The 19,289-nt window shown below is 42.1% G+C and overlaps 2 protein-coding genes across 2 annotated transcripts; one reads left to right on the top strand and one right to left on the bottom strand.

Annotated features, from left to right (window-relative positions):
* Positions 1-476: 476 nt before the first annotated feature.
* Positions 477-4,579, bottom strand: LOC116039715 (E3 ubiquitin-protein ligase TRIM21-like). The gene is made up of 2 exons (XM_031284675.2): positions 4,351-4,579; positions 477-2,717 (listed from the first exon to the last, which is right to left on the bottom strand). Exon 2 carries the CDS (start codon positions 2,713-2,715, stop codon positions 1,066-1,068), a length of 1,650 nt encoding a protein of 549 aa, XP_031140535.1. The 5' UTR covers positions 2,716-2,717; positions 4,351-4,579; the 3' UTR covers positions 477-1,065.
* Positions 4,580-5,415: 836 nt separating this feature from the next.
* prokr1a (prokineticin receptor 1a) lies at positions 5,416-13,645 on the top strand. Its single transcript, XM_031284676.2, has 2 exons — positions 5,416-6,026; positions 12,946-13,645. Exons 1-2 carry the CDS (start codon positions 5,599-5,601, stop codon positions 13,643-13,645), a joined length of 1,128 nt encoding a protein of 375 aa, XP_031140536.1. The 5' UTR covers positions 5,416-5,598.
* Positions 13,646-19,289: the final 5,644 nt, after the last annotated feature.

The following is a 19,289-nucleotide window of genomic DNA, read 5'->3' on the forward strand; positions in this document are numbered from 1 at the left end:
CACGTCCAGTGTTACATACGTAACCAGAAGTGAAGTAACTTCTGATTTTAACCGAAACCATGATCTTTTTCTAAACTTAACTTTGTAGTTTGTGTGCCTAAACATAACCAAACTGCGACCGTTTCACAACGTTAATGAGTTGTGTAAAACCGCGACCGTTACGTTCTCTGGTTTAGATATGAGGATGAAAAACTTTTGAGGTACCTCTTAGGACATGTATCAAGAATGCATGCACAATTCCTTATTTTCACCTCGCACACACACACAAAAAGCATGCACATACTCAACTTACTCAACTTTCACACACACACAAACACACACATAAAAAGCATGCACATACTCAACGTTCACATTGCACACACACAAAAATTACCACATTAGTTATTTGTTCAAGCAGCAATTATGACTCAAAGTCACGTTTAAAGTGGCCGTAGTAGTTATGATGGAAGCAAAGCAGGAAGTAAAGTATAAACGTGGCAAGTTTACAGTTTTTATTATTTTACAATCACATACAGTATTTACAGATTTATTTAACTCATAAGCTGTTTTACCAGTATTCACAAAACAAATAAAAAGTGACCAGTAAATAACCAAAACAATTAAAAAACAGAAATGTTCATTAACCTTTTATACCCGGTATAACATGTGTTCTGTAGACGCTATAAAAGGCCTTACTCTTAAATGAAATTTAATAACACAATTAGATATTCAGCAACATTTGTTTGTGTCTGCTCATCAAATAGAAAAATTAAAAGAAATACACATTTTATTTGTGCAAAAAATACCCAATTCACTTTAGAAACTGTTATTAGTGATTCTTTGAAAGTGGAAAAATGTCTGTGGATTTAAATATAAATTCTGTCATGATGCAGAGTTGAAGAGATGAATGCATCACATTAATTTGTTGCCTATGTAATGGGAAGCATATAATAACCAAACAAAACAATGAAGTGTAAATCAATCACCACAGGAAACAGATTCTTTAAACAAATAAGATGTAAACTATAAAATGTACATTTGTTCCCTTGAATAGAAATATATCAATACATGAAATAAGATCAGTGATTAGTTTACTCTGACAGGAGAGATGATCAGAGGGGCAGAGTTTTTATCACCATCATTATTACAGGGATTGAAGAATGGGAAGAGTTTCTCAGAGAAGGAGCAGCCAGTAAAGGAGTAGATAAGAGCTGCAGCATCTACGTCATAAAAGGAGACCAGACCCTCCTCATAATCCACAAACACCCCCACCTTCTGAGGAGGAGACTTCAGAGAGAGACGGACTGGAAGGTTAGCAGCAGCTTTGTACTCATTTCCATTTCTCAACACTATAGTCCAGTAACCATTCTCAGGGCTCAGTGTGATGCTTCCCTTCCTGTTGATCGACTCTCTGACCACTCCTAAATCCCATTTAGTCTTTCCTTTAACTTGAACCTCAAAGTAAAATCTGCCTGAAGATAAACTCTGCTTTCCTAAAACACAAATACCATGAGAAAATCTCTCTGGGTTGTCTGGGAGATTCTTCCTCACATCACTATCATTCACTTGTTTCCCATCATCAGACAGGATGAGTTCAGGATGTGCTGTATCAGGATCAAGAGTTACATCCACTGCATACTGCTGGACCCTCTTCAGCTCAGACTCAGCGAGCAGCTTCTTCATCTCTTTACTGAGTGTCTCCTCCAGCTGAGCCACAGCTTTCACCACAGTCCCCTCATATGATGATGGACGGATGCTGACCTCTGTCCAGTCCTTGGTGGGTGGAGGTTGTTGGATGTTTAGGGACTGGACACTCTGGAGAAGATGGAGGTGGTCTTCAGAGCGTAACACCTGCTCCACCTCAGTGCTCCTCTTCATCAGCTCAGAGATTTCCTGTTCCAGCTCTTTGATGAAAGCTTCAGCCTGTTTTTCTGTTGTTTTCTGCTTCTCTTTGATCGTGTTGATGAGCTCCTTCAGGCCTCTCTCAACAGACTCCTTCAGAGAAGTGAAGACCTGAACACCTTCTGCTATCTCTCTGTCTGCATCTTCCTCACTGAGGTCGACTAAGTGTTTGATCTCCTGAATCTTCAGTCGTCTCTTCTGGATCATCTGCTGAATTTCAGCCTCTGTCTTCCCCAGCTCTGCCTTCTTTCCTTCATATTCTTCTTTCAGAGGAACAACATCATGCGTTTTGTGGTCTAAAACAGTGCAGAGCATGCAGACACATGTCTGGTCGGTCTTACAGAACAGCTCCAGAGGTTTATCGTGCTTCGTACACATCCTTCCTTCCACGTTCTCCACAGGGTCGATCAGCTGATGTCTTTTCAGACCTGACATGGTCAGATGAGGCTCCAGGTGAGTCTCACAGTAGGAGACCAGACACACCAGGCAGGACTTGAGGGCCTTCAGTTTGGTTCCAGTGCAGACGTCACAGGGAACTTCTCCTGGTTTGGACACTTGTTGCTCTGAGCTGCTGCTGCTGGCTTTCTGTTGAGCTGACTGTCTGAACTGAGCAACCATCTCAGAGATGAAAGTGTTGATGTGCAGCTCAGGTTTTGTGTTGAAAACCTTTTTACACATCGGACACAGGTACTGGTCATTAGCATCCCAGTGTTCAGTGATGCAGTTTTTGCAGAAGTTGTGTCCACATGATGTGGCGACAGGATCAGTGAACACATCCAGACAGATGGAGCACAGAAACTGATCTTCAGATGGCAGATAGTTTGCAGCAGCCATATCTACACATAGTGTGAAAGAAAAGAAAAACATATTAAAATACAGTTTTAATTATTTAAAAAAAAAAGGTGTTTTGACTTGCATCAAACTGTGAGCAACAAGGAACATTTAAATCATGCTGACAAAGTGAAGCTCCCTACTCTGACAAAACAGCACTGAATACATCCACACAGGGGTGGAGACAGACATTGTAAAAATTTGGGGCACAGCCTAGTTTACAGCGGCTAAATGCACTATACATTTTAAGACATTTGAGATAATAGAATGCTTAAATATCTGCACTGGGTTGCACCACCTATGTGTAAGTTCAAACATAGACTAGTCTGAACCTATCTTTAATTAGGTTGGAGTTTACACACTACTAACATTTTAAGGGTTGCACCAACTGAAAAAGTTCTAAGGCATAAATTAAAACTTAAATCTTACACCTCACCTTGGTGGATGTAAAGTCCTCTGTAAGATAGAGGTTGTCATAGAGAACTTCCTTGTTTTATGAAATGCATATGATAAATTATACTTAGCAACACAGTTTTAAATACATCCAAATATTACTTTGTATGAACATATGAGAAAAAGCAACAATACTCGTAATACTCGTAATGTAAAACATTCACAAAAATACAGCAGCACACATTTCCTTACAGCAATGCCAATTGAAAGCTGTGTTAAAGGAGAATTCCGGCCAATTTTTACCTTAATCTTGATCGCTATAAATATGCGAATACTGTCGATAGAAAAAAAAACGACCCGAATCGGTGCAGGCAAATTTGAGTAGCTGCAGCTATGTCTACGAGCTTCAGATTATCACCAAAGCCTGGCTGAACACACTCATCCCAGACGGCAGCTAGCAGCTAGCAGGGCGAGCTAGCTACCGGCAGGATCGAGACAGGGTAGGTGAATTTAAACGATGTCTGAGTTGAAAACGCATCTTGTTGTCACGTAAGGGCCCCGTTCATGTTGCACAGACATTTTAATTGCATTTTGAGTTCGTAGCTGCAGCTACTCTGTGTTGCTAGCACCGATTTGGGTCGTTTTTTTTTTTTCTTTCGACAGTACTCGCATATTAATAGCAATCAAGATTAATGTAAAAATTTGCGGAATTCTCCTTTAAGTTAAGAATTTCTATGAAAAAGGTGCAACGACATAAAGCAAGGTGCAGTACATAGTTGATTAAATAACCATTATCATATCGTTTTAACAGGTGGTATAACTTGAAGAATTAAGAGGAGTGACCAACTATTTAGCTTCAGTAAAGCATTGTCTATTGTCAAACATTTCATATTCTCCAGCTGCTTCACAATAAAAGCCTCCCACTGGTTCTCTGTTTGAAAGCTTTTTATTGTGAAACAGCCAGAGAAGATAGAGGAAGCTGTATTTATGAAGTGATCCGTAAACAGTAACAATAGCAGTAAAGTAGGAAGTAATCTAAACTCCAGTCCTGAGAACTGACACAGAGAGACTGTTTAAAGCTGTTAAAGTGATCTACTGTATAGTGGGCCTGTAGACAAACAGCCATAGTTATATTGTTACTAATTACACAAGAAATTAAAAGAGAGGAACTTCCTGCCTGAGTAGAGCTGAAGTTTAGTGTTAATCCTGGTTGTAGAAAGTGTAAATCTGATCAGCTGTACTCACCAGTGTTTGGCAGAGACTCTGCTGTGTTGTTGAGAAAGACCTGATGAAGTCAGTTTGACTTTTCTTTCAGAGAGAAACAGAGACTTGTCTCGACTGCAGCGTGGCTGACACTCTGACAAACTTCACTTTCATTTCTGGAGTGTGACGTTGAAGCTCTCCTCTTTCCAGTGTTGCTCCTCCTCTTACTGCAGCTCTGTTGTTAGGTTTCCTTCCTCTGATGTCTGGTTAATATGGAGCAAAGGTGGAGATTTCTCTAACAGGTGGGAGGAGGAAGGTGTGTGAGAAGGTGTTATACCTTTATTATGTTTGTTGAAACTTTAAGGTGCCTCAGCTTTACTTTAACCAGGAGAGTTTAGTTTAGTTTATTGGACACAAATAGAAACCTCCACACATCTGCAACATGTCAATGATATGACAATGTTTGTTTTAACTTACAGAACAAACAGAGCTAAGTCACGTCCAGCGTTACAGACGTAACCAGAATTGAAGTAACTTCTGATTTTAACCGAAACCATGATCTTTTTCTAAACTTAACTTTGTAGTGTGTGTGCCTAAACATAACCAAACTGTGACCGTTTCACAACGTTAACGAGTTGTGTAAAACCGCGACCGTTACGTTCTCTGGTTTAGATATGAGGATGAAAAACTTTTGAGGTACCTCTTAGGACATGTATCAAGAATGCATGCACAATTCCTTATCTTTCATTTTCACTTTATTTTCAAAAATCAATGATTATTATTCTTTTTGTATTTTCACCTCGCACACACACACAAAAAGCATGCACATACTCAACTTTCACTTTGCACACACACACACACACACACACACACAAACACACAAAAAGCATGCACATACTCAACTTTCACTTTGCACACACACACACACATAAAAAAAGCATGCACATTGCATATTCATATTCTTGACTTTGGAAACAGTATTTAACAAAACTATCTCACAAGCACACAGTCCTTCATCAGCTGTCTTCCTCAGTTGGAGTTGTGTTTATTTCATTTTCTGTTTGCTTAAAGTTAAGACTGGAAGTTTATTCTTGACTTTTGGAAACAGTAGTTGTCAAATGTAACCAACGTCACCAACATTTAGTAGCTGTTCTGGGCGTTTTTGTTTACATCACTTGATTTCCTCCAGCAGAATCTCTACTTAAAGAACTTTTACAGGGATCAAAGTGTAAACTTTTATTTCCCTAACCCTTTCCCTGCAGACACCTGAGCATGTTGACCTGATCCAGAATGGACGCCCAGACCAACAGCAGCTTGGCTCTGCCAGACTACTTCCTCGCCAGTGACGGCCTGGACTACGAGATTCCCCTGGACGAGATCCCTGACACCACACAGGGCCGGGCCTTCTTCGCGGCCACCATTGTCATCGCCGTGGTCCTGGTGGTCATCATGTTGGTCTGCGGAGTGGGAAACTGTCTGTTCATCGCCAGCCTCGCTCGCTACAAGCAGCTGCGCAACCTGACCAACCTGCTGATCGCCAACCTGGCCGTGTCCGACGTGCTGGTGGCGGCCGTGTGCTGTCCCTTCCTGATGGACTACTACGTGGTGAAGCAGCTGTCGTGGGATCACGGCTTGCTGCTCTGCGCCGCCACCAACTACCTTCGCACCGTCTCTCTCTACGTGTCCACCAACGCACTGCTCGCCATCGCCGTGGACAGGTGAGTCCACTTTGATGAAGATTAATCTTTCAGGGTTTTTAGTCCTAACCTGACAATGGTTTGTTTAGTCCAGTTTAGGGCTGGCTCGATGGTATTTTAAGCCCCCAACGTCGACTTCAAGGCAGCGCTGCGACCGTCGACTTCAAGGCACCTAACCCTAACCACTGCCTAATTCTAATGCCTTCCAGGCAGCGCTGCCTGGAAGACGACGTTGGGGGCTTAAAACACCAAACACCTTAGGGTTGGGCATCGTTTGGATTTTACCAATTCTGATTCTGATTCTTCCTTCCGATTCCGGTTCTTATCGATTCTCGATTCCGATTCTTTGAGGGGTGGAGTTGAAACAGGTCACATACCTATTTTCACAAATAAGAGGAAAGTTTGATTTTGATTCAGTGGTGGTTTGCAGTTTTACAGCTTTTTCAACGTAAGATAAAGCCACACTAGAGCGCCGCTTACTGCGCTCCATGGCTGTAACACAATAAGCGTCTGGCCGCTATGGAAACTAAAACTTGCGCATATTAAATTAAATTGGGAAGCGATGATCGGATTTGAAACCAAATTCTCTAAACGATTCCAATAAAGAAACGATTCTACTGGAATCGTAATTCAAACGATTCAAAGTAGGAATCGGTTCTCGATGCCCAATGTCCAGTTCAGATAAAAATTTGCAGCGAGATGAGTTGAAATACGCCTGTCTGCAGCGTTCTGAAACCTGCTAGTTTCCACCAATGAGACCAGATGGTGTATCACCTCCATAGCAACAACTCTTTGTACTTCCTAACTTCAGGCTTTAAGTTTTTTTGTAGCTGGATATATTATTTGTTGCGTCTTAATATGAATGAGGATAGTGATACTTGCTAAAGTTGTATTTCTAGTGGCAAATCGGCAAAAAAAAAATTCTTTTTCTGATTCTCTGCTTTGTTCCAACGCCGCTCTCTTCAGTCACTCTCTAGCTCGCTCAACCACGTACCACGCTCACAGGTAGGGGAAAGAAAGAAAGAAAGAAAGAAAGATTATTATTCTTGGTGTCTGACAACATTATGGAAAGGATCCCTACAGAGATAAACCTTTTTGTTAACCCTCCTGTTGTCCTCGGGTCAAATTTGACCTATTTTCAAAAAGTTTCTATATCAGAAATTTGGGTTTTTTCAACCAAATTTTCAACAACAAAAAGCAATGTGGATGGTTCCCTACAACACTCTTCACAAGTAAAACAAATGATCAGTTCGCTACTTTCATTGAATTTGGGTGTTTTATTTAATTTTATAGCATTTGAAGAAAAAGAAGATAAAAGAACTTTGAAAAAAGTGACAAAAATGTCAGAAAAAGCTTCAAAAACGCAGGAAAAATCCCACAAAAATGTCAAAAGGCACAGAAAAAAAATGATAAAAACATTGGAAAAAGTGACAAAAACGTCAAAATGTTGACTCAGAAAAACAAAAAGTTGCATGGTCGACGGGAAGACGCACACAAGGGTTAAAGAGTAAGATCCTTTTTGTTTAACATGAAACAGCCTCAAAATCACCATCACCAAACTCCACCAGACTCCATGTAAATTAATCACTCCAAGCCACAGCTAAAATCCAGCAATGCAGTGACAGTTCATCAAAGCTTAGTACCTGACAGTTTGCACTTTCAGCGCATTTTCAAATTGTAGCTCACAGACAAAGCACTGGATAAACACTATTGGATATGTTGGATCATTGGCAACACTAAACGTGTGGCTTCACTGAGTATAAGTTACACAATTGGTAAATATCGTCTTTATATGTACAGTAGCAGTGGTGTAATCTAATGTATTGGAGTGGGTATACTGTACTGTATATTGGCCAGAATCTGCCTTTGGGGGATGGGGGGAGGGGTATATCATAGTGGGGGGGCCTGGGTGTCCTTCCCCAAGGAAGTTTTCAGCATCAACGATTTCCTGTATTCTGATACACTTCTATGCACCAATTTACGGTGGAAATCCCTTTATTTAGCCTATGTGAAGAAGAAAAACACAGATGACAGTTCAAAATATATCAAAATTATAGCTCACCCAGTAAGAGCGTGCGCCCCATGTTGGCTGAGTCCTGCAGCGGCGCGGGTTCGAATCCGACCAGCTGCCCTTTGCTACGTGTCATCCCCCATCTCTCTCCCCCTTCGCTGTCCACTGTCACTCTATAGTAAAGGGAAAAGCCCCCCAAAAAATATAATGGAAAGTATGTTGTTGCATTGCCTTTTTCAGTGGGTATATGGAAATCCTGGAGCTTTCTTAGTGGGTATACTGCGTATACCTGCGTATCGCATAGACTACACCACTGTACAGTAGGTCTCTCTATGAATGTATTTAGGTTAGAGCAACAATCCTTACAACACATTAGTTACGTTCCACCTCAGCTTTCTTCTATTGCTTCCTTGATGTTCTCCATTTTCAGCTTTCATTCCTTTGCTTCATTCTTTGTTCTTTCATCTTTTCTCTTCCCTTTCATCCTCTTACATCTTCCCCCATTACAAGCACTCCTCTGTTTCTCCTGCATGCTCGAGACGCCCCGCTGGGACGAAACACGTTAGCAACGTGTGTGTGTGTTTGTGTGTGTGTGTGTGTGTGTGTGTGTGTGTGTGTGTGTGTTGAGAGCCGAGGGTCTTTGTCTGGTTCGTTTGTGATAACCAGAAACAACAGGAAACGTGCCTCTCTCTTCTTCAGCAGGGAACCGTTCTCAGTCTGTTCAACACATTCTCTCTCTCTCCCATCTCGTCAAAATACGGACGCTTGGTTCAGGTACCTTTGGCGTTTGTTATTGACGCAAAAAGTCTTCTTTAGCGTCATATTTAGACGTGCTTCGTCGGGATCCTCGGCGTCGCTATTTACAAAGACAGACTGGTGAGAAGGGCCAATAACATTGTGTGTGACTACACACATCCCCTGGCATCTCATTTTAAACTACTGCCATCTAGGCGTCGTTTCTGCCCACCCCTTCTGACCAAGAACAGATCCAAATTCTCTTTTGAATTTGGCTAGGCTAGCCATAAAAGCCTAGCCTAGAAATCTAGACGCTCCCTAGCGGCAGTAAATGTAATTTGCAGCCAGGGTCGTCTAGCAACTCTCTGTTGGCTTGTGAGCTGGAAAAACCAAACTCTAGTCAGCCAATCACATCGTGTCTAGAGTCGGTGGGCGAGGCTTAACATAATGATGGCAGAGTTGCAACGGTTCTGCGTGAATTCCCTGCTACTTGAAAACAAAGAAGATGGCTGCTGCTGCTGGCGAACAGCGGTCTCTGGAATCGTTGCTCTGGTTGGTTGTAGCGCTATCCTATTGCGTGCAGAGGAAATTTGAAAGACAACCGTTTATCCCGCCCCTCAGATTGAGCCCTGCCAACGGTGAGTTCCAAGACCCAACATCTGGATGTGGGTCTGGCTTGTCAGGCTAATAAAAGCCTTAAATCAGTCAAAATAAGCCAGATGTCCAGCTGGCCTGGTCATACCCAAGGGTGTATAGTGTATTGTAGTGTGTGATGTATGTTCTTCATGTTATGTCTGTCGGTGTCTGATGTACGGACTATTTGTTGGTATCATATGTCTGATGTCCTGTCATGAAGTGCCTTGCGACTGTGCCGCAAACCCAACTGCCCCACGGGGACAATAAAGTTATCTACTACTACTACTACTACTACTACTACTACATTTGACGCTCTCAGGACTAGCGTCTAGCCCTTTGGCGTCATATTTAGGCAACGGCCCCTAACGTAAAGACATCACTGCTTACCTTGCTCATTTGCAGCTACAATAGGTCATTTAGGCTTTTCATGTGGTGTCACTACAAGGCGAACAAAGGAGGTTGACTTTCTTGGAATAATGCGTCCTCACTCCTAAATCAGAATCATGCTTCTTGTTCTTCCCATTGTCGATGCAACCAGAGGTGGATTAAATGGAAAGATTACAGTTTCTCATTTATTACATAAAGTTTTATATTGGAGTTTGTAACATTCCAAATTCTTAACGTTGACTGAAAGATTTTCATTTTCACTGTAAATGCATATCGGTGTCATTAACTATATACTATTAATAATCGGCATCGGCCCTGAAAAACAAGTATCGGTCATAAACAGACCAACTATAAGCATGTTAACTCTCTTACTACAACAATATATAACTATAAACACAGAGCTTTATCAGTCAGGTTTGTGGACAGAGAAACAGGAGCCGTAACGCTCGCTCCACATCAAACAGATCTCAGAACAAATCTCAGGACTCTTGAGGATGATCTAAGCGGACATGATTTACATTCCTCTACAATAAAATCTGCTTCTGGGCTTCCCTTCAAGCTTCTGAACCGAATCCATCATGTGGCTGACGCTCACGCTTTAGGACCAGCGGCCCCTCATGTACCATTAATCACGGCTGACGTGACATCCCCTAATAGCTTCTGCTAGGGAGGAAAGATGGATAATGTCTGTGTGTATCCGGAACGGTTGGAGTTGTTCCAGTTTCCCCGTGAAGTCTGTAAGTGTGGCGGAGACGTCTGATTGTGTCCTTAAACTCTGGATGAAGGGTACAACATGTCTGCAGGTGATTAACAGTACAATCCATCAAGTTAAATCTAACTAACAAGGCTCGTTACAGTTTTTCTGATTCGCTTCCAACTCACGGCTCCAGAAGTTCTCAACTCTTACAAACACGGCTTCTTATCTTCATAATTATGCCTCAACTTAAAGTTAAAAACTAAATAAAATGAAGCACAGCATAATCATTATCATCCTCTAAAATCCTCCACAAAAATATATTAATATCCAATGATACGGAGCCCGCCTGGTGACATTGTTAGAAACAAAAATATTCAGAATCAGAATTTAGCTTTTTTTCAGCTTTATTGGACCAGGTTTGCGCAAACAAACAAGGAATTTGACTCTGAAATTTGACTCTGAAAAATCTTGCTCTCAAATTACAACGCTCACTTAACATATAAGAATAAAAAAATAGAATAAAAAAAACAGAAAGACAGGGAGGAAAAAAAAAAATAAAAAAAAAAATATATATATATATATATATATATATATATATAAAATACTGTTACGTATACAATATAACAATACAATAGAATTTAGAACTTTACAAAAATATACAATAACAATTGAAGAGAGGGAAGGAATAGTGCCATATCAGTATAGTCTGAGATTTAAGATTTGAATATAAATACAGTGCAAGGCAGTTCAGTGCAATGGTCAAATATTAATAATTATGTAATCGTAAGACTGAAAATATACATGAGGTAGATGAGCATGCATGGAAAACAAGATCCTATTCAGCAGACACAGTTTTCTTTGTCTCGTATTGCCAGACTACCACAGGGCTGTGGATTAAAGTCAGGCTACACCACAGATGCATTCTGGGATATGAGAAAAAACACTTGGGGTTGTTTGCATTTCTTTAAACAATCACAACGGTCTTGGGCGGAGCTGAGCTCCGGACGCAGCGACGGTGGCTCTGCTAAATAGCCTCAGGAAGGAACTTATTTTGGTGGAACATTTACACCCTGCAAAAGAAAACGCCAAATACAATATTAAATGAAGTTAACTGTTGACACCATACAGTGACATGAGATATTTAAATTAGCTGATACATGGTTAAACCTCATTGGCTCTTACCAGTGTATCTCCGTGTGTACTTCATCCACAGAAATCCCACCAATCGGTCCCAAAACGTCCCAGTTAGAGAGGAAATGACCTAAACATATTCTTTATAAATCTTTATAATCATTCCCTGCAAGAACCAAGCAGGTCTGGCTTGTTGTAACATCCACATTTTCTTAAAAACGACATTTTCAGCGTGTTTAATATCTCAAAATATTGACTTAATATCTCAGAATATTGACTTAGTATCTCAATATATTGATTTAGTATCTAAATATATTGACAAAATACCTCAATATATTGACTTAATATCTCAATATATTGACTTAATATCTCAATATATTGACTTAATATCTCAATATATTGACAAAATATCTCAATATGTTGACTTATCTTCTCAATATATGGACTTAGTATCTCAGAATATAAACTAAGAATCTCAAAGTTATTAGAAATTTTAAGCTTGTTATTTTTTTCTTGAAGAGAACAGAGTTTGAGGACAGAGAGCGGAAGGCAGGGGCGGAGCCAGGGGGGTGTCTTCTGGGGCTCCAGCCCCGAATGTTTTCTTAAAGCCCTGAATATTTAAGGTTTTAAAACTAACTTTGTCTAACAATGAGTCATCCTCAACATGTGTTGCGTTTCAGAATGATGAACAGTTAACAGAAAAGTATCAAAAACGTCAACAAAAAGCGACAAAAAAAAGCAACAAATGTCGAAAACTTTCATGTTTTCCCAAATGATGTACAGATTTTTTTAGGCATTCTATTATCCAGTAGCTTAAAAATAAGTGTATATAGCTGCCGTTAATGTTGCATGACCCCCCCCTAGGTTTGGGCCTGTTCACATCTTGACACAAGAGGCTTTGTCCTGGAAATGTACTTCCGTTGATCCAGACTAGGGCTGCACAATTAATTGCAATTTTATCGAAATCACATATGAACTAGTGCAATATCCAAATCGCAGGGGGGCGCAATATTTGTTAAAGACGAAATATGTGTCAAACCATTCTAAAATAAAGTACTGTGGTGCTGCGGAGACGTCCCGGGCTACAAATCGTATCCTACAGACTAAAGAAAAAATCTTTGTTTGGTACAGATGCAGCCAAAAATCACTCTTCAATCATTTTTTTTTTCCAATTTCCAGTGAAAATGAGAATAATGATACAAAAATGATCATTCCCTCCAATATCGTGAATCATATCGCGATCGCAATATCAGTAAAAAATAATCGCAATTTGATATTTTCCTCATATCGTGCTGCCCTAGTCCAGACTACTCTAAAGACAGACCTTCTCTTCCTGTCTGCAGGTACATGGCGATCCTCTACCCTCTGAAGCCTCGTATGAAGTTCCAGACGGCGTACTGCGTGACCCTGACGGTCTGGATCGTCCCCATCGTCATCTCCATCCCGTCTGCCTACATGGCGTCCGAGACGACGTACCCGCACGTGGAGGGCCGCTCCCACAAGACCTTCTGCGCTCAGATATGGCCGGTGGACCAGCAGGTTTACTACCGCTCCTACTTCCTGCTCATCTTCGCTCTGGAGTTCATGGGCCCGGTGACCGTCATGGCCGTCTGCTACGTCCAGATTTCCAGGGAGCTGTGGTTCAAAGACGTCCCGGGTTTCCAGACGGAGCAGATCCGGAAGAGGCTCCAGAGGCGTCGGAGGACGGTGATTGTGCTGATCCTGGTGCTGGTGGCCTACGTCCTGTGCTGGGCGCCGTACTACGTTTTCGCCCTGCTGCGGGACTTCTACCCCACGCTCATCTCCAGGGACAGGAACTCCCTGGTGGTCTTCTACATCATCGAGTGCGTAGCCATGAGCAACGGGGTCATCAACACCCTCTGCTTCATGAGCGTCCGAAGCAACACCAAGCGCATGAAGAAGCCGGGCAAGTTTCTGCTGAGGCTGGTGACTTTCGTGGCCTCCAAGTCAGTGGATGACGGGGAGGCGCGGACCTCGTCTCTCCGAGTGACGGAGGACGCACAGGGAGCTCGGCTAAGGTAGAAAGCAGGGATGGCCGCTGGTCGACGTAATGATGGCGCCGTTGATTACGGGAAGGTGTTTACGTAGGTGGAGCGTTCAATGCAGTAGGCTGTGAGGAAGTGAAAATGGAACTCGTGACCAGAAAAAGTGTAGTTTGGCAGAACTTTCAGTCAAAAGAAGACCATTCAAGTCCAGCTACATGTTCAATCTGCAATGCTGATTAGTCTGGTGGTGGCGAGGACCCTAAACTATACACAACATCACCGCTGTTACAACATCTGGTATGAAACATCTGAAAGAATACGAGTTGTGCATGAAGGAATCTACAGACAGCAGCCAGAATGCAGCAACTTCAGGTACGGCAAAGGAAGGACAGTCACTGTTTACTTCATTAATGTGTTGACTGTGTTCATGGACTGAGGATGGGACGAGGACGAGACCCAAAAATCTGGATTCGGTGCATCCTTAGTAGAAAGGTCAAACATCTGACAGTTCAACCAGCACGCCAGATCCGCTGCAGCTCATCCATCCAGAACCACAATTTATTATACATCCATGCATCAGAGAGGCGCACAAAGTGGGGCTTTTCAATCTGTACGACCAGACCAGAGATGGCAGCGCCATGTTTGTAGTTTTGTTTCTGAAAAGCTGGACACAGTTTGTGGAAATACTGGATTTTAACGTTGGTTTCGCCTCTAAAGCCTGGTTCACACGGCAGGATAATTAGGCCGATTTTAGCCCCGATTCCCCCCTTCTGACAATCTTAAGGATGCTCTGATTATGGTAAAATAATCTGATCAGATGTTCCTGCCGTGTGTGGTGTGTTAAGACTGCTCTCGTCTGCTCGGAAGGACGTCGGGACTGCTCCCATCTCAAATCGGGGATATCCAACATGTTGGATTGTTTTGGCCTGATTTCTCCTCGTGTGTGGTGTCCCCCGGGGACAAACGAGCACGCAGCCTGTGGACTGTGGCGTGTAGCCAATCAGAAAGCGAGGTGACGATGCGGCGAGGAAAGCACCGGGAAACAACATCAAAACAGCCGGCGGCACGGCGCACCAGAAAGTCCGTTGGACGTCGGAGATAAGTAGAGCAAGTATAGTCCATGCTCGCGTTGTCTCCACTTCTTTGACCATCGCATTTTCTTTTGATAACGTTTTTTTTCGGTTAAAAACAAACTACAAACTATCGCCACGGCATCCTCTTCGTCCGCCATGATTGTTTACTCTGAAGTCACGTTTGATCTCGAGGGATTTTGCGATTTTTTATCGCCGTGTGTGGAGTCCCTCAGGATTGGAAAATCGGCCGACAATTTTAAAATTGTCCCGTGTGAACCAGGCTTAAGTGGATTAGTCGACTAATCGGTCGTTTTGGTCTTAGTTGACTAAGATTTCTTAAGTCGATTAGTCATTTTTTTTAAATATATATATGTATATGTATAATATAGACATATATATACATATACATATATATACAACTAAACTAAGTTTGTATATTTAGTTTGTACAAAGATGATAACTAAGAAATAAAACATGTTGATGAAGTCGTGCATATGATCACATTAATCTCACGCTTTTTAATTCTACTGTGTCTCACTTCATTGTTATAAAAGCATAATTTTTCATGTGTAAATGTGACACAGCAGCTTTAAAAAAAAAAAAAAAAAAAGGCAATGTGCTTGTGCACACAGCAGTAAACAATGAACTTGTTGCTATGTTTTGTCAGGGCTAAATGCTAAATTGCCCTGGTCTGCAAAATTGTGTGAAAATGAGGAATTTGAATGCGAGCCACGCGAGAGAAAAGTCATTTTGTCCAGTTGGACCATGTGTACGTTCCAATGGTCGCGTCACGTGAATAATGTTTGTTGTGTCGGTGCTGTGAGAGACCTCTGATCAACCCTCTGGGGCAGCTTTTCTAACTCCGTCAGCTTCGCTGGCTCTCAAAAAGTTGATTTCAGGGGTAAAAAATACATTTACTCCAACTGTACTTCAGTACAATTTTGAAGTGCTTGTACTTAAGTTGAGTATCATATTATGCTACTTTATACTTCTACTTCACTACATTTTGGAAGCCAATATTGTACTTTTTACCCAGGGTTTCCCGCAGCATTTGCAGCTCGGGCGGCCCGCCTAAGCTGGGGAACCCTACCGCCTTAACTAGGTCGTCAAAAAAAAAAAAAAAAAAGTCCGCTGCAGAAAAGGCCGTCAAATGCATCTCGGACAATAGCGCGGACGCTCTTCGCACCGCGAGCTGGCACGCTCGCCACACGGCCGAAATGAGAGAAAAAAAAGAGACGTGGTCCGTCGCTGTCTGGAGGAGAACTAGCCAGCTGATATCACGTGTGTCCGTGAGAACAATCGCCATTTCACCGTCGCGTGTGCGTCGGAGTTTGTCAACAAATGTGGTCAGCTGGGGCGTGCCCACCGCCCGGGCAGAGACGGGGTGATGGACTTACCAGAGTGTTGACATATGGCAGGCAGAGAACATTTCTATATGTTTCTCTGTCCTGTTCTTCACATCAGTGAGGCTTTCTTCTCTTGTTTCAACCAAGTGAATACATGACGAAGTGACTGGAAACATCATCACCTCTCACGGTGGATTCTCAACGTCCCGGCTGCTGTTGCCTGTTTTTTGAGACACAGCCGTTGTCCGTTTTTTTAATCACTACACGCGGTTCACAACACACGGTTAGTTAGCGTAGTTACACACAGTGAAGTTACGTGTCCTGTTTTTATTTCATACTATCTGCTGGAGTGTGTGAAGCTGTGGGCTGAGCTCTGTTATCTCAGAGCTGTTTTGGAGAAGAGCTGTCGGGCGAAGTGGAAGAGAGCGAGTCACGGAGGATAATGGGAGCAATGCCAGTGAAACTGTTATAGCACTTTCTTCTTAAAATTGCACATTGCAACTGTTATTTTGAAAAGCTGGTTATTTATTTATTATTTATTATTATTTAAATGTAATATTCGATGTAGTGTGTACTACAGAGTCTGCACTACAGAGATGTATTAATTATGTATTTAAATTTGATATTTAATGTAGTGTGTACTACACTAATGCTGATGTACTGATGTACCCCCCCCCCGGCCTAATCAGCATTCGACTGCCTCACCCCAACCCTAGCTTCTAAAGAAATGAATAAGTCACGTCTGTTATTGAGCATAAAGGTAGAAGCTCAAGGAGACCTATTGTTAAATCAACTTTGAGAGCCATCCCCTGTTGGGCCAGACAAAGAATGAGTATTCCTGTAGTTTGGAAACAATTGACACTGATTTGGTAAGATCCTGTGGCCGGGTGTGGCCACAAGACACATGGATTAGGAACACCTTTTCCTTTGAAGACATCTGACCAATACGGAGGGATTTAATTTTGTTGAACCACCCAGGTGTAGGGAATAAATGGGTTATCCTGAGAAAGATTCAGGACTGCAAAATTGTGACCCCACAAGGAAGCATGCTTGCAGTCCACTGCTGGCAGTGTAACATTTGCTTTTTGTCATGTCATTTTCATTATGCTGTTTATTAAACCTTTTGCTTAACTTTCAATTGGACCAAGCCTCTCCTTCCTCCTCAGAAATCAAACGATCACGTCGTCTTCTAGATTTTCGTTAGATTTTCGTAACGCTACCACCTTAACTAACACATTTTCTGCGGGAAACCCTGTTACCCTGCTACAATCATCCAAAGATCCTCTAAAAATTTAAGGCCGTTTTCACACATGAAAGTCCGGACCAAGGTTCATGTTTTTGTTACATTGTAACATTTGATCCGGTAAGTTTTGGTTTCACACTGCAGTTATGCAAGCGCACGAAAGATCTATACGTGACAAAACTACGTCCTGTCGTCATCACATATGTGAGCTGCGTCTCCAGATACTTATAATTGATTGGTTTGTTGACGGGCTTCCCCGTCCTCTCGTCTCCTCTCTCTGTGTCGGAGTTTTTTCAGCTGACTGCTGCTCTCTCCTACTGACTGCTGATCTCTCCTACTGACTGCTGCTCCCTCCTACTGACTGCTGCTCTCTCCTACTGACTGCTGCTCTCTCCTACTGACTGCTGCTCTCCCCTACTGACTGCTGCTCTCCCCTACTGACTGCTGCTCTCCCCTACTGACTGCTGCTCTCTCCTACTGACTGCTGCTCTCTCTTACTGACTGCTGCTCTCTCCTACTGACTGCTGCTCTCTCCTACTGACTGCTGCTCTCCTCTACTGCCGCGGCTCTTTTTGTTTTGTTGTGATGTTGAGAAGCAAGACACTGGAACTTTCTGGAGAATTTATTCAGAGACAAACGGAAACCTACACAGTAGCCTACATTTACTACCACTTAACAAATAAACTGCTGATGTATTCTCAGCTCTGATAGCCGACAGCTGTCTGCTCTGAGCGCATTCACCGTCACTCTCTCATGTAGTCTACACACTAAGCACCGAGCTATTCCTTAAAGGAGCTTCCCCGGTCTTGTAACACGAGGAGAGTCTGCCAGAGCTTCTTGTATTTGGTCCGAAAGTCCGAACCATCCAAAAAATGCTTTCACACTATAGACGAACCGGACCATGGTTCAGTTTGGTCTGGACCGAGACCACCTCTTTTGGTCGGACCAAAATTTGGTCTTTTGATCCGGACCGTGGTCCGGGGGAGGTTTCACACCTCTAATTTTGGTTCGGATCAAACTGAAAAGTCCGAAAGTCTGGACCAAATGAGGTATGTGTGAAAACGCCCTAAGATAGCACACGTATCTGCAGAAAAAATCCCCAATCTAAATAGATAAAGACGATGAATGGCTCCTATCTTGCACCCGGGGAAGCGCAAAGCCCGACTCAAGTGTCTTTGCTAGTTTAAGACCGACGCAGTTGTCATTTTCCCGTCCAGCGCCCACGTCTTTTAAATAACAAATGCACCTGCGCCCATCTGTGCGCACATGGGCGTGCTGGTCTTACAGGGAGGTGTGTTCAGGTGCATTCTGGGCGTGCTGGTCTTACAGGGAGGTGTGTTCAGGTGCATTCTGGGCGTATTGCTATCTTGAGCCAGCTGGAAGTGATGGCACCATTGACCAACAAAAACCTGGTCTAAAGTCAATAACGCAGCATTTCATTGTTATTTTAACAGCATTAGTAAAATGCTCCGGACGCACAGCAGCACACACACGCAGAAGATTAAAAATAAACAAAAGTTCAACCCTTTAGAACCATGCGCCCGGCACAGTGACCCTTTTTTCCGCCGTCCAACTAGCAAAAGTGGATTTGGACACGCCCTAAACACACCTGCACCAGGCGCTTCACGCCGTGCGCTTAGATCGTTAAAATACCGATCGAATTTTTCTTATTCTTTTCCACTAGAATTACAAAAAAACATAATGTAGCGAGATTAACATTTTCTATATATTAAATATATATATATATATGTATATTAAATATATATATATATGTATATTAAATATATATATATATATATATATATATATATATATATATATATATATAAAAATGAAAACACAGATTCAGAAAATTGTTTTCTGTTTCACAACAGAATGAAATCAATAGGACAGACTTTGTTTTCACCGAATTATGTATTTAAACGTTAGAAAAACAGTTTGAAGTTACAAATGAAAGTAACAATTATAAGAACAAAGACACCTACTCATAAAAAACTCCTGAATTGTACATATTTACAC

This window comes from Sander lucioperca, chromosome 4, assembly GCF_008315115.2.
Source record: "Sander lucioperca isolate FBNREF2018 chromosome 4, SLUC_FBN_1.2, whole genome shotgun sequence".
Lineage (NCBI taxonomy): Eukaryota > Metazoa > Chordata > Actinopteri > Perciformes > Percidae > Sander > Sander lucioperca.